The following is a 27970-nucleotide window of genomic DNA, read 5'->3' on the forward strand; positions in this document are numbered from 1 at the left end:
CTGTTGCTCACACCCCATGGGGATGTGAAGCTGGGCATTGATGAGGATAGGCCAAGCTGATTCAAAAGGTTGTTAAGAGACCTAGTATCCTAAATGATGTTTTTCTCTAGTGTGGGGAAGAGGTCATTAGCTAGCCAGCAGCTCTTACACACACTCCTAAGCTAAATGTCCAGGCTTGTTTCTGGCTGGCATCTATTTTGTGTCATTTTGACCCAGGCAGGGCATTTATGTTATTTGAGATGATGATGGTGTTTATGATTTATAGCTATAAACTGACCCTCAGCAAGAGGAGGGGTCTGAAAGCTAACAGAGGCTAGAGCAGTTGTCCTTTGGGGACTGTTTACATACTTAGGGCTGGTTAACGTAGGAAAAATGGTGTGAAAGGGAAGGCATGGTAGAGATCTATACATTTTTATATGATGCAGAGATGATGGTGGACAGGGAGAAGAGTTTCTCCCTTTCTCCTAACAGTAGACCCTGGGGTCATCAATTGAACTGAAATGTGAGATAACAAAAGATAGTACTTCTTCACATATCACGTAATTGAACTGTGGCACTGTGGTACTGTAATTTAATTAAATTGTGTTTTAACATTGTTGTGAACTGCTCTGAGACAGCTGTGCTGAAATTTAATAATAAATAAAATAAAATAATGTGGCAGTGACCAGTAATATGAAAAGCTTTAAAAGGGCAGTAGACAAAATTCATAGAGGACGGGGCTATCCATGACTACTAGTCATGATGGATATCTACTCCTTCTAGTACCAAAAGCAGTATTGCCTCCTCATATAAGTTGCTGGGGAGCATTGGCAGGAGGATGCTATTGCATTCATACCCCTCGTGGGTTTCCTAGAGGTACAGCTAGCCGTTGTATGAACAAAATGATGGACTTGATGGGCTGTTGGTCAGATCCAGCATGCTTAGCTCTTAAGTTCTTACGTATACTGTGGTGATATCATAACACAGGATAAGTGTTTCTCCATATTATGGCAAAGAGAAGATGAACTGGATGCAGGATGCCGTTTGAAAAGGCATCCTGTCTCCACCACCAAGCTACTACACCGGCCATTGAGTATCTCCCATTAAACAGCAAAGCACTCTCTAGAGAAACCATGGAGATATCTGCAATTTCCAGGTGCAGCATAAATCACAATGGTTGCCTACATTGTTTGACTTCATTGGGTTAAAGTGTGAGTATTGTTCCCAATCAGAATAGCGGAGGTTACCTAATGCTAAAAGAAATATTTTTGCTCAGAACTTTGGTGTTACATAAAAGCCTAAGTAAACAGCCTGAGCTACAGTTACAGCTCCAAGGTTGAAATTGGAAGAGCAGTAATGTTGATGTATGTATTATGGGTAAAGACCACAGTTCTATAGACTCCACTGCCATTTCCCTTCTTCAAACACAAAGTTTTGTAGTAATCCCTGAAAACTGAGAGCACAGGGATTATCTAATGCCAGATGTTTGGAAATCACTTTCACCTTTTCTGGTACAGGGTCATGTAGACTGAGTCATTTGGAAGGTTCAACCCTGATCCATTTGAAATCACACTGACTTTAATGAGATTTGGGTTTCTTCTATAGAGCTAATTGTTTATAGTAAATTGATTGACCTTATTGTTTTTCCTGGTGAGTAGTGCTTTTTATATATGCATTAACCATTTTGAAGGGTTTTGTTTCTCTTCCCCCATCCTCTCAATGTTTTAGGAGAAGCCGTAGACAAGATGTGAGGCATGGAAACCCTATGACTCAATGCCGAGGATTTAATCTAAAAGGTACAGTAAATTAAAAGAAGGTTTGGCTAGAAAAATATGTGGTCATCCTTTTAAGTGAAGAATACTATCCGTGAGTGGTTGGCTGGTTAAAGAGTATCCATTTATTTTTAACATTTATCCTTCCTTTCTGTGTGCTGTGTTTATTTGTGGGATTTAGTGTAGGCTGCTTTTTAAAATTAATCTAAAAGTGAAAACCTTGATTTTAAGACTAGCTGTGCCTACAATAACAGCTTGAAGTAGCATCACAATATGGAAAGCCAAGAAACATAAATTGCCGATGTACAGGAACTTGGAGCATTGCTGCTTTTGTTCTTCAGCCTAGACTGCTCCAAGCCCCAAGTACATGGTTCCTCTGAATAATTTTTCATGCTACCTCAAAGCAAGGCCCTTTAGTATCAGCAGCCAGTATGGTTGTACAGCAAATTAACCATGACTTAAAACAGATGAATGGCGTATGGTTTATAAATTGGAGCTGGCGTCAACTGATGGGCAAGAGAAAACATTATCAGAAAACAGAGCCAATTTAAGATATTGTGTTGCTCCAAGAACACAGCAAGCCCAAATATTTTTGGCATACTAGATGAATGACTTCATTGACCTCCAATCCATCCATGGGCCTGCCCACCCCCCAGTGGAAAAGGATGTGAAGTAGGAGGAGGGCCCTTCCAATGGAGGGAGGGACACCACCTGAGGATGCCACTTGCCATTGCAGACTCTCAACACTGTGTGCAGCTAGGCTGGCTCTGCCCTCCTCCACCTCTGGCAATTTAGGCAATTGCCTATTTAATGGATGGCCTGGCCCTTCCCAAGACGGATACGTTCATCACTTCCTTGACTTGTACTGCTGTTGGCTGGTTGTGTGAAACAAGCAGGAAGCATCCACATTTAATTCTTGGTTTTTCCTCCTTGACCACTGAACATCAGTAGAGCACATCACTCAGATTAAAGAGACATTGAATCCTAATCCAGATAAAACTGGAAGTCTCTATTCATCCTTCCTTAAATTCTTTACCATGTGGGTTGGAGCAGCAAGCATGCTATTCAAAAAAATACCATAAATTTCATTTTCAAGATTCTCAGTAAGAAATATATCCTAAGCAATTATGGCTGAGGGAAAAGAAAGTGGGTCAGACATCCGAAGCATTAGGGCTCCACACCAGAATGTTAATATTACCATTCAAAGATTCTCTTTGTATCCAGTTTGGTCCCATCCAGAGGCATTGCAGGCCAGGTTCTTTATGATGTCAGTCTCCTCCCTTGCCTCTGCTATCTTGGAGCCTGCCAAGCCCCCTGCGTAAACTGATGCTCTTATGCAGTTGGCATACTTAACCTATTTGGCTCCCCAAATTTTAACACCTCCTCTCTACATTTTTTTGCCACCCAATCACAGGTGACTTACGGCAACCCCATAGGGTTGTCAGGGCAAGAAATGTTCAATGGGAATTTGCCATTGTCTGCCTCCATGTTGGCTTTGCTTAGCTTCTGAGATCTGATGAGATCAGGCTAGGCTGGATCTATCCAGGCCCTCTTCCTCTATATGACAAATGTATTATCATGAAATAAAATGAATAATAATAATAGCTAGAAAATAGATTCCAGCATGCTGCATGAGGTTGTTCCCAGTGGCAAAAGAATGGGAGGATGAATTGCCGTCATGCCCTGCTTGAGGCCTCCCTTAAGGTAGCATGTTGTTCCCTGCAGGAAACAAGATGCTGAATTAGAATGGATCTTTGATCTTACCTATCAGGACTATTTTTTAATTCTTATTATGTAACCATTTGCCTGCAATATCCTTGCATACAAAAGGTGCTTGGCCTTTTGGCCATCAAAATCGTGGGGCTAGCACTTCTCAGAAACAAAGGCGTATTTTAGCATGTTTCTTAGCAAGTTGAAAGATTTCAAAAATAAGTGAGCAACTATATAATCAGAAAAGTCATTACCTTTTTTGTTTGTTTGTTTAAGCCTTAGGGCTTTCTGTTACAGATTGTGAAGCTCATTTTTTATTTTATCCCACTCTTTAAGATTAGCAAGGCCATAGAATTTTAACTATAATGGGTATGATTTCTAAAAACAGAATTACAGTCACTACTAGGCTGCCACAAGCATTCATAAAGGTAGCTATGATTCATAAAGGTAGCTATGATTGCTAAATTCCTGTTGTATATTTAATCACAGAAAACTTTCTAGGGCTGTGTCAAATATTTTCATGTGAACGTTTTTAGGGCAACAATATCCCACTAAATCCTTCACTACATCCACTTTGGCTACTGTTCTGAGACATTGTAACTAGTGTTTCACTACCAATTGTTTTAGATATTTTTCTGCCCCTTGAAATGTTCAGTCAGTTGAAGATTGTGTCATATTTGACTGTGTTTGACATCTCTGAAAGTACATCAACTTTGCCCTCTGTGCCATTGTTTAAGCATGGTGTAGCACAAGATCCTAAGTTGGTAGTAACCGTGATAAAACAAAGCAAGATATCATGAAGACCAAAAACTGAAATTAAGCTTTGGGTTGGCAGATTATGGTTATGGTTTGCATTAGTGCCTGGATAGATGTCATGCTGCATCATGGTTAAATTAACTTTTGACATGAGGCGCAAGTCATCTTCAAGAGAGGAGGAAGCATAAACCTACAGCGTGTTCTCAGGGCCCTAATTAAGCCACACTATTTAGAGATATAAAATTAGTGACAGTCTGACTCTCATAAGGATATGTGGGAAAACATACTTGCTCTGAGGGCTCTTAGTCTCTGCCCCCTCCCTCTCACACACAGATACTCTCACAGATTCCTTCTGCACCACTTTCCCCTCCTGTTTTCCTCCCTCTCTCTTGCTTCCCCAACCTCCTCCTTGGTCCCTGCCCCCTTCCTCTCTGTCAGACACAGACACATTCACACATACATGCACAGACACCCCCTCCCACCTCCCTCCCAGGAAGGCTGCTATGTTCTGCGGTCCTCTGCCCTCCCAGCTGGCCACCTCACAGCAGCCTACTTCAGGGCTCATTTGGGCCTCTGATGTCAGAAACCCTGAGGTTCTGCCATGAAATATATATCAAAAGTAGTTAGGTGCTTAAAATTTGGCCTTGTGTAAATTAGACCAGCCTGTCTCTGATGTATGGTTTATAGTGATCTCATTCCCCACCCCCTGCATTCTTTCACGTCCCTCCCCTCCATCTCCTGTGTTTCCCTGCCCCCGCGTCCTGGAGCCTGGACCCTTATCAGAATGTTTTGACTATGCAAAGGTCTCCAGTTGTATGCGATTCCCATGGAGGGGGGGGTTGAGGTGGAAGACCAGGGTCACATATATGCAAAGACCTGTGCCTCGAACCCCAGTTTCGTCAATACCTTTAATAAATATACTTGCTGGCTTAATAAATGTAATCTTTGCTTAAGTGAAGAGTGCATGTTTTTGGCCTAAAGAAGATCCTTCCCTCTGCCAGCAGAGCCTCTACTGCATGGTATGTGCTGGCAAAGGCCTGCCTCAGACTCCACTGATAGCTCCTCTGCTGGCCCCACAACCTCCGCCTCCACTGTTGGCCACCTATGATGCCTCCCTGCCTCTTCTGGCATGCTTAGAGGGTAGGACTCATGGACGTCACATCCTTCAGGACTTCCATTTTACCAGGCACATCAGAAGATGTGTTTCCCATCAGAAAACATTTCCACTAAAATAGTGGAACGTCCTCCTGAAAGTTATGGTTTTGTACACTTTCCAGTTTTAGCCACACTGTAATACCTTTCAAAGAACTGTAGTTCTATCTTATTTTTTTCCTGTCCTAGCCTATCGCAATGCTGCAGAGGTCATTCAGTATGGAGTCAAGAACAACACCACGTTCCTGGAATGCACACCTAAATCTCCACAAGCTTCTGTTAAATGGCTCTTACAGAAAGACAACGACAGGAGGAAAGAGGTGAGTAATCTTGGTCACATGTACAAAGTGGAGAAGATACTCTCTGCTCGGTGGCCCTGTATGGAGCAAGGTAACCTTTTCAGCCTCAGAACCCCTCCCGGTAAAAGCACAACATCCCCCCGCAAAGATATTGTGAAAGCAAGCAAAAGGAAGAAAGTAAAGAAAGATGAGAGTTGTATTTAACTACAGATTCTGGGACCAAATCAAATGCCTGCATAGCTGCCTGTGCTTTGGGAGCCTGTGTTGGACCTCGCTGCCAGCTGCATGGGTCAAGGAAATGAAGATGGGCATAAGCCTTGCCTGTTACCTGTTCCTATACTCCTTCAGTACTGACACCGCCTTAGAGCTTTTCTCAGTTGTGAGTAGGGTACGTCCACCAAGGAATTCAAGACAATGTACAGGACCTGCATGCTGAGCAAAATGCTCTGGCTTGTCACTTTGTTGGTGCATGTACCTGTAGGCTGTCTACACTGGTGTAGGGATTGCTGAAAGACAAGGAGAGTATCCAAGCCTTCATGACGGTGGAGTGCAAAAATGCCAGCAAGAGTCGTAAAGTAATAAGACTCTGTATTTGTACTCTTCAACCACAAGGATATATTCACAATCAAGATGGCAATTTTTTCCACACTTATAGAACACAAACTTGTATCATAGAGGGATTATCCTCTGCCGTGATAATTTGACTATGAAACTAGAAGCTTCATAGTCACCATACAGGTGGTAGGGAAGTATGAAGTTCACACAATTCCTTTGCACAAAATAAAGTATTGTGTGGGTTATTTGCATATCTAATATATGCAATCCTCCTTCTTTGGAAGAGGGAGGAAAGGCCACATGAAGGTGCTGCAGCTATACAGCTCATGCCACACATTCTGTGTGGGCTACTGTGAGTATTCACACCTCACTGTCATATATACCTGGGCATTCTTCTGGTGAATGTCTGAACTGCTTTTTAAGTACAAGGTTGTGACCTTGGTGTGGTAGTTGCTCTGGAGTTTACACACCAATTTCTGCACATCAGTGAACTTCAGTATTGACACAGTGATACCTCTGAATCTTTTGATGGATGTTTGGCCCTTAAATTTGGGCTACTGTGAATTCCAGAATCACAGATGAAGTGGACTCTTAGTTTCATGAAAATTGCTGCATCTTGAATGTGTTCATACTCAGATACTGCATTCTGGATACTAAAGATGAATAAAGTGTGGTCAAGAATCTACCCAATGTTATGCTCCAATTGATTTCAATGGGGTAGCTAGTCAGGTGCTCAGCTGTCTTCCATCAAAAGCCGTGAGGACATCAAAGTGGTGAATGTTGCTTAAATTATACCCATGATGTGCAACCCAATGATTGCTATGAGAGGAATGTCTCCTATGTTTTAAACGTGCAACCCATCTGAGAGAGGAACAAGAGTCTTAACATTAAGGGGGGGGGCAGAGTAGATATATCTGAGGGGCAGGAAGAGAAGATGATATGGAAAGCTTTCTTAGCACAGAATTAGTCTGAACTAAAAATACCCATGGCTACAAGAATTCTCCTGACTGTGGTGTAATCACATTTTCCATTACTGTGCTCTACAAAGCTCTGAAGTTTCAGCTCTCGAATAATTGTATAGAGGATGCCAGTTTTCTTTAAGTTTAGGGGAATTATTATACTTTATACAATATAAGGCCATTTCTCTACTGGTAACAAATGTGTCTATTTTGAGGGTGGAGTTGGAAATCCCATGAAATCCCATGAATAATATGTTTATTAGGCCCTTTCCACTGTAGTGTACCAGCATCCATTGGAAGGAAACAAAGGATTGATAAAGAAATAACTAACTGATAGATGTTGTTCCTCACACCTTACAGAATAAATGTCATACTATCCCATGAGAGCCAAATAATGACTTAACAAGATTACATAGCGTTACGGCTGTACATTATGGGCTTTTTTAGGTGTCACATAAAATGCTGTAATATAATTTTCTGCTGCCAAGGACTAATTAGTTATAGGCTGTAAGAAATCTATGTAGATGAGTAAGCAAGCAGTAATGCCTTAACAGGCCTTGGGATAAGTGCATTGCCAAGAGGTAATTAGCTTGCAGAACCAACACCTGAAGCTATTTTTAAAGGGTTTAATTTCAGGCACGGTAAGCAAGTACTCAGTTTAGTGAAACAAGTAAGAGAGTAAGGAAGATGGGCATAGAGAACTGTGTCTCCTTGTTTTCAGTTTGCCCGTTATGCAGAATAGATCATTAAACAATCCTCAGAAATGCTTCCAGTCTGATTCCCTCACAGAGAGGTTTTGCACCTATGCATTCAAGTCCTATGATGTCCCTGACTGAGTACTGTAGGATTATTGTTCTTTGATATCTTCAGTCAAGCATAAACATACCACATAAAATAATAAGTCATTCAAAACTAACTCTTTGCCAAAAAATGGAGATATAGATTTGTTGGCATGCAGAGGGATAGTTTTGAAAGGATTCCTTTTTCTACAGTGCAGAAGTACAAAACTTCACTGTTTTGTGTACCCTAGAAACAAAGAGAGAGGAAGAACTTCAAAACCAGTCCCTGGTGTATCCAAATAAATAGGATTTTGGCCTTAATTTGAAGGAGTTTCTCTTACTTTTTAATGATATAATTGTGTATTTCTGCAACATAATCTTCACATTAAACAAATCCTTTCAAAACTAGCCCTTTGTAAACCAGAAATTAACACAAAAATTAAAAGCAGACTAAGGTCTTTGAAAGGGTTTTTTGTTTGTTTGTTGGAATTGCAATCTGTAAGTAATTTGGTGAAGTCAACCCTGCAAGGTTGTTGTTAAACTGCTAAACTTAACCTATGTGCTCACTAACATAAAGGTCACCAAAAATAAAAGGTCACTGGTAAGGTTTCAGGGACCTGAAGCCATGTGCTGGGGAATTTCCACTTCTCGTGGCCTGGGAGATCCCTTTGTTTAAGTCGGGCCACCACCCACTTGCTGTTTCTTCAGGAAAACAAGGTCTTCTGCTAGGAAGGAGGAAGGAGTCCTCCATTAAGCTCTCACCTCTCTCCATCTGCTGATGTGTGGGCATGTAGTCCTGCTTACAAAGCCAGCCATAAGGCTTGCAAAGTGTTTTCTTTGTAACTACTTTTAAGATTTGGTGCACTGCTTCTGTAAGGAGAATGACGAAGATGAATATGATATATATTCTGTAGATTCTTTCTAGTAAAGATTATTTCTTTTAAACCTCAAAGTGCTGTGACCCTGCATCTGTGCCCAATCCATAAAACGTAACCAGTCACTGAAAATGCTCTGTTACTCTGCACTTCTATTTTTCTGGAGGGACTCAGGACCAAGACTAGTCCAAAAATCCCAATTGTTTAATTGTACACTGCAGAACTGCACGATCATTTTGTATCATAGAAACAAAACAAAGTATCAGAATAAGATCTTTGCCTTCTAAATTTTTTTAAGCCTGTTAGCATACAAAGGGATAATTTCCAAGACGTTTGTTTCTGTTAACATTTTTGTTTGTTTGTTTGTTTTGGGTAGAGGTTTGCTTATATTGGGTTACCTGGATCTCAGAGCTGCAGCTGTATGTGTGTACAGGGCTTTAAAAAATCCCCCAGTGTTTTCAGGAAAGTGGGGAAACCCCCAAAGGGAGAATTTTCCTTTGGAGCACTTATCAGGGTTCCCAGATATTGGGCTTCTAGCCGATCTAAAGAGCAGTCCAAAGTGGAAGTCCCAAGATTTAACTGCATATCTTTGCCTAACAACATTTCACAGTAACAGCAACAAGACAGTGTGATGTAGTGGTTAAAGTGGTTTGATTCCCCAGCCGGGTGATGTTGGATCACTCAGTTTTTCCTGAGCTCTCTCAGCTCCATCTACCCCACAGAGTGTCTGTTGTGGGGAGAGGAAGGGAAATGCATTTGTTAGCTGTTTAGGGGAAAGGAGCATGTCAAAAACCTCACCTGTTCTTCTCTTAAAAGAACTCCCATTTTGCTTTGTGTTGCATCTAGGTCAAACTTAATGAAAGGATCATTGCAACAGAACAAGGACTCTTGATCCGCTCTGTCCAGGATGCTGACCGAGGGCTTTACCACTGCCTTGCGACTGAAAACGGCTTCAAGCAAACAATAGCCAAGATTAACTTCAGGGTGTTAGATTCAGAGATGGTGGCCTTCGTGACTGACAAGTGGTCCCCGTGGACCTGGGCCAGCTCCCTGCAAGCTTTACAGTTTCACCCCAAGGACCTGGTTGGCACTTTCAGCCACTCAGAACTGCAAATGATCAATCAGTACTGCAAAGACACACGGCAGCTGGGGCAGCAGGCTGAAGATGCCCAGAAGATGAGAGGGGATTATGGGAAGCTGAAGGCCCTCATAAACAGCAGGAAAAGCAGAAACAGAAGGAATCAGTTACCTGGATCATAAAGTTTTGTCTTGGAACATCAAACTCCTCCCCCCCCCCACTCCCTTGAGGGTTTTTTTTGTTTGTTTTCTTGCTGAAAGCATAGGAAAAAACATAGTCAAGCAAGCCTGATAGCAGATTGTTTTAATGAGATGCAGTCTATCTAAACTAAAGAGAAACAAAACAGATCCAAAGAGATGTGGTTTGTGAAGTGCCCGCTGACACCAGATCCATCCTTACTTTACCTGTAAGCCCAATAATTTGCCTTAACCCAGGTTCCCATTGGATGCTATTTTTCCTGAGGAGCAAAACAAACAAATGAAAGATACACGGACAGCCCAGCTTGTCATTATGCAACGTGAAAAGGAAAAGAAAGTCTGGGTTAAGATAGATATATGAGTTTGGGGGATATTTCCAACAAAGGTGAAGGTAACAACTTTCTTACTGGTACAGACTGTCTTGGAGGGCCTCCAAGCAGAACAAGGGGAGGGATAACACTTCAGTCAGTTTCTTATCAGTGCCACTCCATATCAGTTTATGATCCCCCCAGTCTATAGGCATTTATCCATCTGACTTGGGTATGTATCACGTTCCCTGATTATGGTATGCTAACTTGAAAAGCCAGGCAAAGCATGGCACTAGATGTCATTTCCCATCTTTGGATTAAAGACACAGTGTATATATATATATATCCCAATCCTTTTTGACATGGTAAACTATACTACCGTGATTCTATTAGTGGCAAACTTGTATTGCACCCTTCTTCCAATCAGTTTTAATTGGATTTCCAGGTAGTCTTCTGTCGAGGCAGTTTACAGAGCTTATCAGTACACACATGAAGCCCCCTTATTTTGAATCAGATTCTTGGTCCATCAATATTGTCTACTAAGACAGATCTCCAAGGTCTCTGGCTGAGGTCTTTCACATCACCTCCTGATCCTTTTAACTGGAGATGCTGAGGGACCTTCTGCATATCAAGAAGATGCTCTACCACAGCCAGAGCCACAGCCCCTATCCAGAAGAACCAGGTCAGATGCCTTCAGATCATTCTCTGGGCCATGAAAGCTATGACTGGATATAGGGAATATAATTGTTTTTATGAATGCATGTGGTGAGAACTGGTATCTCATCTGCCAGAGCAACCCCTTCCCCCCAAAAAAACCTCAACAACAACAGATTAACATAATCCAGGACAGCAATACATTGTTTTATTTGGTATAACAATGTGAGACTCTGTCTTCTTCATTCAGGAGCTCTTGTATCATGGAAGTAACCATGGCAGTTGGCACAAATTGTCAGAGAGGCACAGGAAGCAGCTATATCAAAGACACTCCTATGTGACCAAGGTATTGTGTGAATGATGCCTGATGTCATGTCAGCCAGCATTCCCATAAGCTACCTTGGTTGGCAGCCAGCCCATGGAGATCTATGTATATGCACTCCAAATGACAGTGCTATGGGTGCCACCTCTTCACTGATTGCATTCCAGATGAAGTCCAACATAAAGGTTTGTGCCCATGTAGCCACTCCCACATTGTTCAAAATACCATAGAAATGCCTAATGACTCCTTTTAGTAGTCTCTTAATGCAGAAACTGATTTTAGTGTCTTCTGTTGACTTCAGTTGGGGTTGAAGTGTATTAAAACACATGTGCATTCCCCATTTTTCTGTACTTCTACTGGAAAGAGACATTTTTGTCAGTGAATGTTTCTATTACAAATCATTAAGACTTACCAGTCTTCTTTACCTCATAGGACAGGGATTCCCAGTGTGATGTCCGTGGGCACCACTGCCACACCCAATAGCTTTCCTGGCGCCCACCAAGAGTTCTTAGAAGATGGGTTAAGACATGTGGGAATCTTGCCCAGCATGATTTTGAGTTGGCCACTCCCCTGCAATTGTGCATGCACCTGTGCCTTCTGTGGTCGTGCAAACCACCCTGTGTAAATATTCCCAAAGAGTCCACTGGCCCTGTTATACAGATTGAAGCCTCTAGAAAGTGAGCCTATGTAGATCGGAATGCCATGTTTTTTAAGCCTTACTGTGGTGCTTCTACCTTCTGTTTTGCTTATTTATTCCATGTAATTCTTAAGGGACAGGTGAACTTGCCAAAGTATGTAGTTATCTCATTCTCTGTCACTTCTCAAAAATTAAGTGTGGACTATTGTCTTAGACCAGGGGCCCTCAATCTTTCTGAGCCTATGGACACTTTTGGGATATTAAGAATGGGGAGTGGGCACAACTACAAAATGGCCATCATGGCAGCTGGGCAAATTAAAAAACATTGGAATGTTCCAAGCCAAGTGACCTATGAAGGAGGAAGCTATATGAAAATAGATGTGACCTCAAGATCAAAAGGAGATGCTTCCTGGGTTTTACTGAAGCCCCTCTTGCTGAAATGAGAAGGAGGAAAATCAGGATTTGATTTGTTTTGGGAAAGAAGTGAATGGGCATCAGGAAACTCATTTTGTTGGTACACAGGTGGTACACCGTGGGGAGTACTGTATTGGTGATTACCCAGACATATTTTCAGTAATTAAATTCAAGGCCAAGTTACACATTGCAGAGGCCACTGAAAATAATTTTGCCTTAATGGGTTCAATTTGCTTGCAACATCTGCAAACACATTACCCACCATGTGATGTCAACATGGTGGGGTAACTTGCAATTGCAACCACTGCTGGTGGACAAGGTAAATTTTCCTACATGTTATGAGGGAAACATGAGGATCCTTCTTGGGGTAGCATTTTAATAGTACATATAATTTGTAACCTAGCCCAGTGTAAGGGCAGCTTGAAACATCACCTTTTTCTTATCTAGAAGTACTTGTTTATCTGTTGTACTGTTCCTTCCCATTAGAAATGCATGTTGTTGAGCCTATGAGTTGTGTTTCAGGAAATTGCATTTGAAGTGGGTCTAAGCTAGCCTATTAGATGTCGTCAGTGGGATGATAGAGGGCTGCCCAATGCCTTCCCAAGTGGTATATGTGATGTCATGAAGCTAGCCAAGTTAGGATACCAAAATATTATTTTGAATTTCACAGAATAAATCTACCTCCTGTAGGCAGAACGTTGATTCTGTGTAGGTACTACAGCCTGAATCCTGCCATACTCAGAGAGCCAGCTTGCTGTAGTGGTTAAGGTTATCCTCTAATCTGTAGAACTGAGTCAGATTCTTCACTCTTCCACATGCAGCCAGCTGGGTGACCTTGGGCCAGTCACAGGTCTCTCAGGGCTCTCTCAGCCTCACCTACCTCACAGGGTGTCTGTTGTGGGGAGAAGAAGGGTAGGAGATTGTAAATCGCTTTGAAAAGCGGAGTACAAAAAACAGCTCATCTTCTTTCCATTTAGGGGCTGTTGATACAACTTTTCTATTATCCTGTAAAGGATAGTAAGTGCTTCCAGATGATGTACAGTGATAGATAAGGTTTTCAGTCACAATTTATTTTAACAGCAAAGTGTGGTTATATTTGAATAGGTGCCCATTAGGCCTGAAGAATGACAATAGTTAACAATGTTTATTAAAAACAAAATAATGGCAATATCCGTGGTTCATTTAACACAATCAGCAGAGCCTCAAGTTCTGAAATAATATTTTTAAAGCTGCTTTATATATAGTTATGTGCTATGACTGTTTAAGGGATTAAACCTAAACTAACTTTTTTTTCTCCTGCTGCATGAAAAATACACACATTGGCAAAGCTTGTTTGCTGGTTTGTAGCCACTCCAGTCCTCCATGCTGCAAGATCTGACAACATATTTGAGATTCAGGACTTCAGCTAGGTGTAATTATTGAAGGTTAGCTCGAAACAGTTTACTCCAGATGAGGATAGTGTTCTTAAGACTTTGTTGACATGGTATACTTACAGCAACCTGTTGAACAGCAGCAACCTCAGGGTCATGGAACTAAAACAGAAATCTGGTTCACAGGTGGCCCCTAATTTACATGTGTTGAGGAATGGTAGCAGCTCTGTAGTTCATCTTTGTTGTCTACTGAGCATGATGTGCAACATGAAGGCCATGCACCTATCCCCATTCAAACAATATGTGTGATCCTATGGGATGTGTGGGTGGGTTCATGGTTGAGACTTTCATAGAAGCATTTGTTGGTGGATCTGAATGTCATCTATTATGGTCCGCCTGTGTAGCAGAGAATCTGGAATAAACCAAAGGTCTTCTTCTGCACTCTGAGCTTAAGTCGTATATACATGTTGTGTGTGAACAACCCCAGAATTTCCTTCAATTGAGTAAAAAAAAGAGGGACTATTGATTGGGAATGTTGGTTTTGGAGTAGAGATATAGGGGGGGGGGAGACTTAGCTAATGAGTAAGTCATTAGGATACACCATTCATCTTACACAACACCCATCCTAACAAGGCTGCCATCTCTATGAGATGAAGCACCTTGTGGGGAGAGGAATTACATGTGTACAGCAGAGATTCTACACTAAAAAACCCCTTGCAAATGCATTCCATTGTCACATTCAGAAGGAAATTCTGATTTTTTGTAGAAACTCCCTTTCTACCCCCTCCTCTCCTCAAATGTCCCTTTTGATCTGAACAATACGGATAAACTGAGTAAAGAAGAATCCTTCTTAAGAGAATTCTTCTTAATGCAATTCAAGAGCCATGGAGGAAATTTCCTGTTAGCTTTTCTACTTTCCCAAAAAATATGTGGGGAAAGATGTCACATGATCTCTGCTGGTTCTTTTATCGCCAACATGGTCCAACTGGACTGGAAACTTTTCATCTCACTACTGGCACGTTTACATATGAACTAATAAAGATTAGCCGCAATAAAGTCTCAGCCAGATCAAAAGAATGGAACCTTGATATGTCAACATTTTCAGTTGGTCTTAGCTGTGTCTAACTTTTGCAAGGCCCCAAGTTTACCTCTTCACACAGAGTTGCCAAAATCCAAGAACATACCTGATCTAACATGTACAGGGTAGTATTCATTAGAGTTTTGTTAAAGTGTCTACTTCTTCAATGTCCATCTTCATGTAGGTAACATGAATATTTCAGTTTGTAATTTTTATTATTGTTGTTTCTATTTAAAACTTCCTGTTTTCAGGATACTGAATAATGTATATAATTTTATTCTTAAAAAAACACAACTTGTAGACATAACTTTGCCAAATGTAAAGATGTGCTCAATACTAATTTTTTGTCAGTGTGTCTTAGAGTTCTTTTGTTACTGTCTTTTTTGTTGTTTGTAAAGTTGTATTCAATCTTGATTCAACTATGTGTTCTTTGAGATCATTGTTCCTGTAGATATGTCTGTTTCGTCTTTTTTTAAAAGCACCCTCTTTTCCATCATCAAGTATATATAATACATGTATAATTTTAGCATGATAAAGCAAGGAATATCCATTATATCTTGGATTAAAAATGGACCCAATACTATTTAACTGGATATCCCAATTTGCTTGAAAAATAAAGGGTGTTAAAGCGATTGTATGGCCTATGTTGCTATTTTTAATTGTCAAGGTAACTATTTCCTGGGCCCTTCACATAGCTCCTTTGACCTCCTAAAGGGTGGCCTGCCTTGATGTCTCACTCACGGCAGCTTGAGTATGGGGAGCCTTTCTTGGAGAGACCTGCTTTCACTCTGCTTCTGCTTCTCCCTGCTAAGTGGGAGGGGGCTTCTTTCTCCCTTTGTCCACCGCTCTTTCCTCCAGTGGCAATATAGTTGGGTGCACCCCTTGCAAGTGCCTGCAGAGGACAGAGTAGGACAAGTGTTATGCCCTTCTGGACAAGAGTATGGCACACCTAGTGTTTTGTCACACAGCGATCACTGGAGAGAATGGAGAAATGTTTCCAAAATGCAAACCTGAAATGGGGCCTGAGGATTACAGAAGGTAGGAGGCACAACTGCTTTCTGGCACTGGGCAGGAAGAGATCATGGGGGGTGTACTCGAGGTGGGAGCAACAACAGGTAATTGGGATGTATAAGGGAAGTATGTTCCCCCCCCTACTCTCTGAATCACTGATGTAAGAGTCCTCCTCCCCAAAGAACGATAGCAACTGCTGGTCTCTGGGCACTGCTAACAACCGTTTTGCCTCTGTGAAGAGCCCCAGGAACAGAACATGGGAAGGAGGCTCCAAGACACCTGATGATAGTTTGCGGGGCCTAGGGTTTGGTGTCCAGGGATGGGTCTTTGGTAGTGAGTAGAGTATTTCATTCCTCCATGATGAGCATCCTTTCACTCTCATGGCACAGAGATGTCCACAATCAGGAGGGTATAAATGTGAATTAGCTAAGCCTCTCAGTTTGCCATGAGGAGAGAGACTAGCTGGCTCAGATCCCCAAGTCCAACTAGTACCCAAACCCCACCAGGGGAGAGGTACTTACAATCAGGAGGGGTGGAAGGGTACAGAATGTGAGTCTTCAGCTGAGGCACCCAGTAGCTAAGCCCCACTGCTCAATGCAGGGGGGGGGGGGCAGAACCTTGAGTCTACCTAACACCCAAACCTTACCATTGGAGAGGAATGCACAATCAGGGATCAATGAACATGCTCTGATTTTAACAAATTCCTTTCCTTTCTAACTGCCAACAGCCAACATAGGAGAGGATGTAGTGCTGAGCTGAGGATAAATATAGCATAGGAACTCTCTTACTGGCAGTCAGCAGTATCTGTCTCTCATCTATTTATTTTATTGAGTTTCTAGTCCACACCTCTCCAAAATGGTCTTGGGGCATCTTACAACAGTTAAAAACCCTATACAATTTAATATAATGTAATTAAAATACTAAAATGGATCCATTTTAAAATTATTTAACAGAGAGGGCACTCCGTCATCCTCCATCCACCACATGAGCATGGGATCACATAGATGGGACACCAGTTTTCAACCAGGTTTGGATATGACAGTGTGGTCTGAGAGAGGCATTCAGCTGCCTGGTGGAAGAGTGCCATTTTGCAGGCCCTTTGGAACTTTGGGAGTTCCATAAAGACCTGGGTCTTTTCTGGCAACTCATTCTATCAGGCTGGAGCAAGGGCCAAAAAGACCCTAGCTCTGGTCGAGGCCTAGCGCAGTTCTCTGGGGCCAGAGACCACCAGCAAGTTGGAATTTGCTGAGTGAAGTGCTCTTTGGGTGCCATATTCAGAGAGGTGGACCTCAGGTATGCAGGCCTCAGACCATGTAAAGCCTTAAAGTTTAAAACCAACAACTTAAACCTGATCCAGAACCTGACCAGAAGTCAGTGTAGTTGAATGTGAGCTTTCCATGGGGTCCTCATGAGGTCCCAGGCAGCTGTATTCTGGACCAGTGGTAATTTCTGGTTCAGGGATAAGGGAAGGCTTATGTAGAGCAAGTTACAGTAATCTAGCCTGAAGGTGACCATCACATGGATCACTGTGGCTATGTGTTTGGGGCCAGGTTGGGCACTACTAGCTTTGCTTGGTGTAGGTGGAAAAAGCCTGGCGAGCTACTCAAGTGTCATACAAGAGTATAATAAAGGTAAAGGTATCCCCTGTGCAAGCACCGAGTCATGTCTGACCCTTGGGGTGACGCCCTCCAGCGTTTTCATGGCAGACTCAATACGGGGTGGTTTGCCAGTGCCTTCCCCAGTCATTACCGTTTACCCCCCAGCAAGCTGGGTGCTCATTTTACCGACCTCGGAAGGATGGAAGGCTGAGTCAACCTTGAGCCAGCTGCTGGGATTGAACTCCCAGCCTCATGGGCAAAGCTTTCAGACGGCTGCCTTACCACTCTGCGCCACAAGAGGCTCTTACAGAGTATAATAAGGACGGTCTAATAATTAAAACAAACAGAGAGAAACAGACCTATCCACTGGCAATATGATAAATAAAGAAAAATGTCCTATTTTTGTGGTTTTCCTTGTTTCTTTATTCTTTAGGACTTCTGTCAAAACTGTGGCCAGTATTATACTATTAATATATATATGGTAAAGTATGATACGAATCAACAGTATAATATATTTTAGACTTAAGGTTAATAAGGATTAATATACTACTGGTAGTAGACTTGCATGTTTAAACTTTTAATACTTATTGATAAGTATACTGAAGACTCAGAGGTAGGGAGCTCTCTTTACTTATTGCATTTATTGTTATAATTTCTTTTGATATTGTAATAATAATTCTCATTTAATGTTCAGGACTTGTCACTGATGAAAGAACTGAAAACGGAGATTACCTGGATTCCGTTTTGACAGAAGTCGTAAAGAATAAAGAAACAAGGAAAACCACAAAAATAGGACATTTTTCTTTATCATATTGCCAGTGGATAGGTCTGTTTCTCTCTGTTTGAGCTACTCAAGTGACCTGCACCTCCATAGTGATGACTGACAGAGGGGGAAAACTTTTCACTTTTGACAAAAAAAGTTCTACGAACCAAGGGAAGCTAAATTCTCCATTCTCACATAACGCTGTCTTGCTTGGTATAAAGAGTAGCAGCCTCTAATCTGGAGAACCGGGTTTGATTCCCCACTCCTCCACGTGCAGCCAGCTGGGTGACCTTGGGCTTGCCACACCACTGATAAAGCTGTTCTGATCGAGCACTAATATCAGGGCTATCTCAGTCTCACCTACCCCCCCCCCAGGGTGTCTGTTGTGGGGAGAGGAGGGGTAGGTGAAAAACATATCCTTTATTTAGTAGCCTTTGGGTATTAAAAGGTAGGGTGCAAAAATCAGGTCTTATTCTTCATTTTATTCTTTCAGCAGTTTCTCCCAATTTGACTGGCTGAGCGTGAGAGCAAACAGGTATCAGACCCACCCATCACTTAAGACAGGAATTGGAGGGCTTGCTTTTTTCTGCAGAGGTGTGTACAGCAGGGAAGAGGGGGCAGTCGGAGAAAAATTGCTGCTTTTTAGGACTTTTATATGAAATTTCAATCTGTAGTTTCACTGTCAGGAAATTCCTTAACACATAAAAAACATACTTCATAGAAAGAAATTTGGAATAGTGCAGTCCCTCCTGAATAAACACCAGAACTACTCGGAAATGCATAATTCTCTCCCCCCCCCCCTTTCCATCTTTTCTTTCTCCCCCAAATGTAGTCAGGAATTTCCTGGCTCTGCAAGTTATTTGTGTTCTTTTATATTTAAAAAAAAATCCAGCCAGATCACTTTCAGATTTCTCTAGGCATTCCTCAGGCCAAAACAACAAATGAAAAAAATATTGACAAATAATAATAAAAGAAAAAAAAGTATTAAAAGACAGGGGAAAGAAACTGTCAGAATAGTTCTGTTCCAGATTCAGCCTCTCTTAGCAGACGCCTAACCCACCCCACCCTGAGCAGGTTCAGCCAATTGGAATTCCTTATAGAGCCAAAACCTTGTGGCAGCTGAATTGAATGCAGAGCCATTTTGGCAGAATGCCTGGTCATTCCGTCAAGGCTGATACTTGATTGTTTTAACATGCAACTTAAAGGTTCATGTCTTTTCCGTTCTTCCGTTGCTTTTCCCTCCTTTTCTTGTGGAATTGGTCACTTTCCAAAGAGAAGTGGTTCTTACCCAGTGTTAGCTTGAGGGAAAAGATCAAAGGCTGAATAGGAAATTAAAGATTGGGAGGGATGGTTCCTTTAAAAAAAAAAATCAGCCCCATTCCCCGTCAAAAATTCATTGCAAATGGGTTAACGGTAATTGCACTTTGGTGATTGATGGACAGCTCCATATCGTGGGCCCGGCTCTTGAAGGCCACGGACAAAGCAAATAGTGTTTCATGAGCTCTCAGAACTGTGTCTGCTTCATTAAGTTTGATTTGAGGGCCAGACATGTATGCGAATTAGAAAATGCCTTTGGGCCTTGCATTAAAGAGAAGGGAGCCCCGATGTGCAGGGCGAAAGGGATTTGAAGCAAAATGCTGCATGGTGGTTTAGCACTTCTCAGCCAGGCCAACTGGCACCCATCAAAGGTCCTCAAAATCCAGGAAACATTTGCCATAAGAAATTACTTACAGGAGAATCAGGAAAGGGAACTGACAGCTTCTAGCAATGGAGAGAAAGTACTAAATAAAAAATATGTTGCTATAAACTCCGTCTCAGGGGTGTGTGCTTTCCAAATGCTCTTTCATTCATCTTGCATTACACTTTTGCCAAAGAATGCCCTCTGTACACGTGATGTGGCTCCCTGTTAAAAGAGAGAGGGTTTTTTTGTGGGGAAACGGGAGATTGTGAAAGAATTGTTGAAAGAAAGGGCATCCATGTCTTGGGCAGGGATGCTTGAACATTTGCCTGTTGGGATCTTGTTTGATGGCCACTATTCACTTAATTCATTTGTTTGTTCATGAGCAGCTCAATTAGTTCAGCAGGTTATATTTAAATGATATGGTACATCAGTAATACTGGCTTTCAAATTATACCTTCCGACAGCCAGGCATGCACCCCTCCACCGACCCAAGTTTCTGCTTGGTTTCTGCTTTCTTCTTTTCCAGTCTGGAGGAGACTGAGGGGCTTTGGAGACAGGTCCATCCAGGGGTTTCGTATTTCCATATCTCCAACTTAATCCTACCTGATGATGGCTGTAGTGTGGTGAGCATGAGTTCTCCTGCTGGAGATTATGAGGTTCTTGGCTTCTCAAATGTACTGGAAAAATCCTCCTCAGCTCCTCATCCCCTGTCACAGGTTAATCCAGGATAGATTCTGACTATCTCTGAAAATACCCCCTACAACAGATGTGCCTAATACCAACAAAAAAGAGATTAGGATCTAAATCAGGGGTGGTCAAAATGCGGCCCTCCAGTTGTCCATGTACTACAACTCCCATGAGCCCCTGCATTTGCAGGCAGGGGCTCATGGGAATTGTAGTACATGGACATCCGGAGGGCCGCAGTTTGACTACCCCTGATCTAAATCCTATTAGAATATATTCTTACTGACAACTCCTGGACACTGAAATTTGACCTATGGATCTCTGTGTTGGAGAACAGTCACCTGGAAGGTGATATGATTGCCACCTTCTGATACCTAAAGGGATGTCATTTGGAGAATGGGGCAGTTATATTTTCAATTCTGTTGGATGGCAGGACTCAGACTAAGGGATACAAACTACAGCAATGGACGTTTCATCTACATTTCTGATGGTGAGGTGTATTCTATACTGGAACAGTCTCCCTTGTGAGGTGGTAAATTATTCATCAGAGATTTTAAGATATCGGTTGGATACCTACTTGTCGGGGAACTTATAGTTGTAATCCCTGCATTGGCTGAGGGCTGGACTAGATGACCCTGGTGTTCCCTTCCAAATCTGAGATTAAATAAAACATAAAATTCATTTATTTTTATTTTATTTAGTATTACATTTATCTTCCACTGCTTCCAGCACAGCTGTCTTGTGGCAAATTACAACAGACTATAACATACATATAAAACCAATATAAGCATGAAAAAAATCCTCTTCCGCCCCATTTAATACCCTCCCCACACCAGTCCTCAGCTCACCCCACACCATATACACAGGAAGATAGCAATACAACATTAGGGCTGTGCACAAGACTACTCAATAAGGAACCACAAAGCCAGATCAGATGCTTTGAAAAAAAGAAACTATAGTCTAATGGGAACCCTTCACAGGATTACAAGACGCAAGTTTCAATGACAGTTGGAGAAGTGGTAGCTCAAAGCTCATTATCAAATGCACTATTATACAAGTTATTGATCAGAGGAGGAAATGTTCAAAAATAGCTCAATTCCCAAGAGTCAGTGACTGACAGAACAAAATATAACTTAGCCATAATTTTATGCTTTATGAAGTTGCTACGAGTTGCTAGCCCCAACCCCCTCCCCCCTTATTGAAAGTTATGTTTTCTATCCAGCCACAGCTGTGAGAAACAGAAACCAGAAAGAGTGAGGGGAGATGAGAAATCTCATCCAGATTTCAAAATTAATTCTGTCCAGTGGCAAATCTGATTTGCCCTACTTCATTTCTCATAATATGCCTGCATTATTTGAGACTCTAGACAAGTTGTTGTCAGGCCCACCAGCCCTAGACCTCATTCTTAGTCTCAACATTTCTCACAGACCACCATCTGTTTCCCCAGCACCACAATTAGTTTTCAGCCAAAGAGCTGCAGATCCTCCAATGTGATGCTCGAGCATATTTCAGTGTTTGGTTCTCAAAGCAGAACATTCATCTTACAGCTGTTCCCACATTTCCTGGGCCATGGCTGCCATTTTGGAGTCCCAAGAATTTAAGTTTAGACTCTAAAGCCACATTTCCTCTTGGGAGGAGAGTCAAATAAGGAAAGAGTCAGCAAATCATGTCGCTTTCCTTGCTTTCGCTTCATAGATCTGAAAGGGACACTGTATGTCACTTAGTCTAACCCCTGCTCAGTGCAAGGTTGTCAAAGCTACAGTGTTGAATCCCCTAATCCACCCACACACCTATAATTGGTTCCATTGATAAATCATGCTTTCAGAAGGTTTTCCAAATGTCCAACCATAACCTACCCTCCAAAAGTAATCTAGTCTTGTCTTCTGGAGCTGCTGGTGGGGTAGTCTTCGTCTTCTTCCTGTGACAGACTTTTAAGTTGTTGGAAGAGTGCCACTACTTCTCCCCTAATTTTGCTCCAGATAAACATACCCAGTTCACTGTAAATGTTCCTAAGAATTATTGTTCTCCACCTTTCCCCCAAATCTTTACTTCCTCCTTCTGCTCCACTTCCCCTTTATCTACACCTCTTATTTATTTTTAAACTGAATTTCCTAGAACTGGATGCAATACTCCAGATGATGTCTGGCTGGCCTGAATAGTGCTCCTGGGGTTGGGATGCCGGTTCGCCACAAATATATTAGAATCATAGAATCATAGAGTTGGAAGGGGCCATTCAGGCCATCTAGTCCAACCCCCTGCTCTACGCAGGATCGGCCCTAAGCATCCTAAAGCATTCAGCAGTTCAAAGATGTCAGAGACGGGCTGATCACCCAGCCTCTTTGGTTAAGGCTGAACAGCTGCAATTACTCACCAAGCAGGTTTGCATTGCATTTCCCCCCCCCCAAAATACTGCTGATTCAAATTGATCAGCAGCTATTAGCATCACCAAGGACTACTGGACCACAAAAAGAGAATATTTGATTAAAGTGCAGGATTCATTAATAACTACCCCCCCCCCCTCATTTTAACAATGGACTGCTGAACAGAGTAGATATGCAGTGGTTGTTGTTGTTGTTATGTGCGAAGTCGTGTCCGACCCATCGCGACCCCATGGACAATGATCCTCCAGGCCTTCCTGTCCTCTACCATTCCCCGGAGTCCATTTAAGTTTGCACCTACTGCTTCAGTGACTCCATCCAGCCACCTCATTCTCTGTCGTCCCCTTCTTCTTTTGCCCTCAATCACTCCCAGCATTAGGCTCTTCTCCAGGGAGTCCTTCCTTCTCATGAGGTGGCCAAAATATTTGAGTTTCATCTTCAGGATCTGGCCTTCTAAAGAGCAGTCAGGGCTGATCTCCTCTAGGACTGACTGGTTTGTTCGCCTTGCAGTCCATGGGACTCGCAAGAGTCTTCTCCAGCACCAGAGTTCAAAAGCCTCAATTCTTTGACGCTCAGCCTTCCTTATGGTCCAACTTTCGCAGCCATACATTGCAACTGGGAATACCATAGCCTTGACTAAACGCACTTTTGTTGGCAGGGTGATGTCTCTGCTTTTTAGGATGCTGTCTAGATTTGCCATAGCTTTCCTCCCCAGGAGCAAGCGTCTTTTAATTTCTTTGCTGCAGTCCCCATCTGCAGTGATCTTGGAGCCCAGGAAAATAAAATCTGTCACTATCTCCATTTCTTCCCCATCTATTTGCCAGGAATTGAGAGGGCCGGATGCCATGATCTTTGTTTTCTTGATGCTGAGTTTCAAGCCAACTTTTGCACTCTCCTCCTTCACCCGCATCAACAGGCTCTTTAGTTCCTCTTCACTTTCTGCCATTAGAGTGGTATCATCTGCATATCTGAGGTTGTTGATATTTCTCCCTGCAATCTTGATCCCAATTTGTGACTCCTCTAATCCTGCATTTCTCATGATGTGCTCTGCATACAAGTTAAATAGGCAAGGCGACAGTATACAGCCTTGCCGAACTCCTTTCTCAATTTTGAACCAGTCAGTGATTCCATGTTCAGTTCTCACTGTTGCTTCTTGACCTGCATATAAATTTCTCAAGAGACAAATAAGATGCTCTGGTATTCCCATCTCTTTAAGAACTTGCCACAATTTGTTGTGCTCCACACAATCAAAGGCTTTAGCATAGTCAATGAAGCAGAAGTAGATGTTCTTCTGGTACTCCCTAGCTTTCTCCATGATCCAGCGTATGTTGGCAATTTGATCTCTAGTTCCTCTGCCTCTTCGAAATCCTGCCTGTACTTCTGGAAGTTCTCGGTCCACATATTGCTGGAGCCTAGCTTGTAGGATTTTGAGCATAACTTTGCTAGCATGAGAAATTAGTGCAATGGTGCGGTAGTTTGAACATTCTTTGGCATTGCCCTTCTTTGGGATTGGAATGTAAACTGACCTTTTCCAATCCTGTGGCCATTGTTGAGTTTTCCAAATTTGCTGGCATATTGAGTGTAGCACTTTTACTGCATCGTTCTTTAAGATTTTGAATAGTTCAACTGGAATGCTGTCACCACCACTAGCCTTATTGTTGCTCAGACTTCCTAAGGCCCATTTGACTTCACATTCCAGGATGTCTGGCTCCAGGTCAGTAACTACCCCATTGTGGTCATCAGGGATGTTAAGCTCGCTCTTGTATAGTTCTTCTGTATAATTTTGCCACCTTTGTTTAATCTCTTCTGCTTCTGTGAGGTCCCTACCATTTTGGTCCCTTATCATACCCATCTTTGCATGAAACGTTCTCTTCATATCTCCAATTTTCTTGAAAAGATCTCTGGTCCTCCCCATTCTATTGTTTTCTTCTATTTGTTTGCACTGTTCATTTAAGAAGGCATTCTTATCTCTTCTAGCTTTTCTCTGGAATTCTGCATTCAATTGGGTGTATCTTTCTCTTTCTCCCTTGCCTTTCACTTCCCTTCTCTCCTTAGCTATTTGTAAAGCTTCCTCAGACAGCCATTTTGATTTCTTGCATTTCTTTTTCTTTGGGATGGTTTTAGTTGCTACCTCTTGTACAATATTGCAAACTTCAGTCCATAGTTCTTCAGGCACTCTGTCTATCAGATCTAATTCCTTAAATCTATTTGTCACCTCTACTGTGTATTCATCGGGGATATGATTTAGTTCATACCTGAGTGGCCTAGTGCTTTTCCCTACTTTCTTCAATTTAAGCCTAAATTTTGCAACAAGAAGCTCATGATCTGAACCACAATCAGCTCCTGGTCTTGTTTTTATTGACTGGATAGAACTTTTCCATCTTTGGCTGCAGAGCACATAGTCAATCTGATTTCTGTGTTGACCATCTGGTGATGTCCATGTGTAGAGTCGTCTCTTGGGTTGTTGGAAAAGAGTGTTTGCTATGACCATTGTATTCTCTTGACAAAATTCTACCAGCCTGTGCCCTGCTTCATTTTGTACTCCAAGGCCAAACTTGCCTGTTATCCCGGTTATCTTTTGGCTTCCTACTTTAGCATTCCAATCCCCCATGATGATAAGCACATCATTTTTTGGCGTTGCTTCTAGAAGGTGTTGTAGGGCTTCATAGAACTGATCAACTTCATCCTCTTCAGCAGCAGTGGTTGGGGCATAGACCTGGATCACTGTGATGTTGAATGGTTTGCCTTGGATTCGAACTGAGATCATTCTGTCATTTTGGGGATTGTATCCCAAGACTGCTTTTCCTACTCTCTTATTGATTATGAAGGCTACTCCATTTCTTCTGCGAGATTCTTGTCCACAGTAGTATACCTGATGGTCCTCTGAATTAAATTCACCCATTCCTGTCCATTTTAGTTCACTGATTCCTAAAATGTCGATGTTCAGTCTTGTCATTTCTTGTTTGACCACGTCCAGCTTACCTTGATTCATGGATCTGACGTTCCAGGTTCCTATGGAATAAAAATCTTTACAGCATCGGACTGTCTTTTCGCCACCAGTTACTTCCACAACTGAGCGTCCTTTCGGCTTTGGCCCAGTCGCTTCATTCATTCTGGCGCTACTCGTACTAGCCGTCTGCTCATCCCCAGTAGCATATTGGACACCTTCCGACCTGAGGGGCTCATCTTCCGGCGTCATATCGTTATGCCTATTGGAACTGTCCATAGAGTTTTCATGGCAAAGATACTGGAGTGGTTTGCCATTTCCTTCTCCAGTGGATCACCTTTTGTCAGAGCTCTCAGCTATGACCTGTCCGTCTTGGGTGACCCTGCACGGTATAGCTCATAGCTTCACTGAACTACGCAAGCCCCCTTGCCACAACAAGGCAGCGATCCTTGAAGGGGGATGCAGTGGTAAGGGGGGGCATAGTAGAACTCAGGCTGAGTGAGAATATGCAAGCACAAAACTACAGTTACTCTGTAGTGCACTGTTAGGAAGGAATACAATGAAGTAAACTGCTGGACAGCTACAAATGGGTAACTTTTTTACAGCTGGTGAACTGGACATGAGGCAGACTGCAGGGTAATTGACTTAGTTTTCAAAATTTGCATTCTGTCTAACTGGGCATCACTTTTGAAGATCCAGTCTCTAAGGTGAGAGTTATTAGCTGAAGGATTTAGGAGGTCATCGGGGATGGAGTAGCGTGCAATAAGGCTATTAATAAGGCTATGCCGTGCTGGATCCTTAGATAACATTATATTAAAGGACTGATGACTAAATTTGTTTAAGTTGGCTAACCTAAGGTTTTTCCACTGTTTTAAAATTGCCAAGTGTACTCGGGCACTAAGAGAAGGCAGACCTGTTTCTGCCCTCATCAAAACAGCCGGAGTTCCCCTAGGTAGGGCTAGAATTCGCCTTAAGAATATATTTTGAACAGGTTCTAGCCTAGGTATGATGTTTTCCTTCCATCCCCAGACCTCTACTCCATACAAAAGATGGGGGATAACCTTGCACTTGTATAATTTGAGGGCTGGGTCGATGAGGAAGCCTCCTGTTGTATAATAAAACTTCAGAATAGTGCCCACTAGGCGTGTTGCAGAGGCTCTAATGGTGTCCAGATGAAGTTTCCAATTCAGCTTCTCACTGAATGTGATACCCAGATATTTAAATGAATTGCACTGGCTAACAGAATTTCCAGATATGCTCCAAGAGAACTTTTTGGCCCTTTTTCTAAAGACCATTACTTTTGTCTTATCGTAGTTTATTTTAAGACCTTCTTCTTTACAATAAGCACCAAGTTGTTGTAGTAGTCTTTGCATCCCAATTTTTGTGAGGGAAATTAGGGCCATGTCATCTGCGTAAAGTAAAATAGATATTTTTTGACCTCCTAGTGTAGGAGAAACAAATTGTGGGCCAGAGAGTCTTTCTACAATGTTGTTAATGTATAAATTAAACAGCAGGGGAGCCAACACACATCCCTGCTTGACGCCCTTGCATGTTGGAATTTTGTTGGTTAGGGAGCCAGAAATTCCCACTCTAATTTGAGCATAGGTGTCAAAGTGCAACTCCCGCAGCAGAAATAGGAGCCGCCTATCAATATTCAAGTCTGCTAATTTTTGCCATAGGCGCTGCCTGTCTATAGAATCAAAAGCTGCGGCCAAGTCAACGAATGCAACGTACAACACTTTCTTAGGGCCATTTATCCCTGAGTAGACCAGTTGCTGAAGTATCTGACATTGGTCAATAGTACTAAAGCCCTTTCTGAATCCAGCTTGATGTGGGTATTAAATATGATTTTCATCTGCCCATTCCTCCAGCTTAATCAGTAAGTACTTACTGTACAGTTTTGCTGCTATGTCCAACAAACTAATAGGCCTGTAGTTATTTGGAGCTGATTTGTCCCCTTTTTTGTAAATGGGCACAACAATGCTAAGTTTCCATCCAGGGGGGATTTGGCCTG

The 27970-nt window shown here is 42.2% G+C and overlaps 1 protein-coding gene across 2 annotated transcripts in view; it reads left to right on the plus strand.

Moving 5' to 3' along the window:
• SEMA3C (semaphorin 3C) overlaps positions 1-15526 on the plus strand; it is a 158746-nt gene extending 143220 nt beyond the window's left edge. For both annotated transcript variants that reach the window (XM_077338026.1, XM_077338027.1), the window contains exons 16-18: positions 1708-1775; positions 5559-5689; positions 9683-15526. In XM_077338026.1, coding sequence (XP_077194141.1) covers positions 1708-1775; positions 5559-5689; positions 9683-10096 — 613 coding nt within the window. In that variant the 3' untranslated portion in view covers positions 10097-15526. The remainder of the gene's footprint in view (positions 1-1707; positions 1776-5558; positions 5690-9682) is intronic.
• The last annotated feature ends 12444 nt before the right edge of the window (positions 15527-27970 follow it).

The sequence above is a fragment of the Paroedura picta genome, chromosome 5 (assembly GCF_049243985.1).
Source record: "Paroedura picta isolate Pp20150507F chromosome 5, Ppicta_v3.0, whole genome shotgun sequence".
NCBI lineage: Eukaryota > Metazoa > Chordata > Lepidosauria > Squamata > Gekkonidae > Paroedura > Paroedura picta.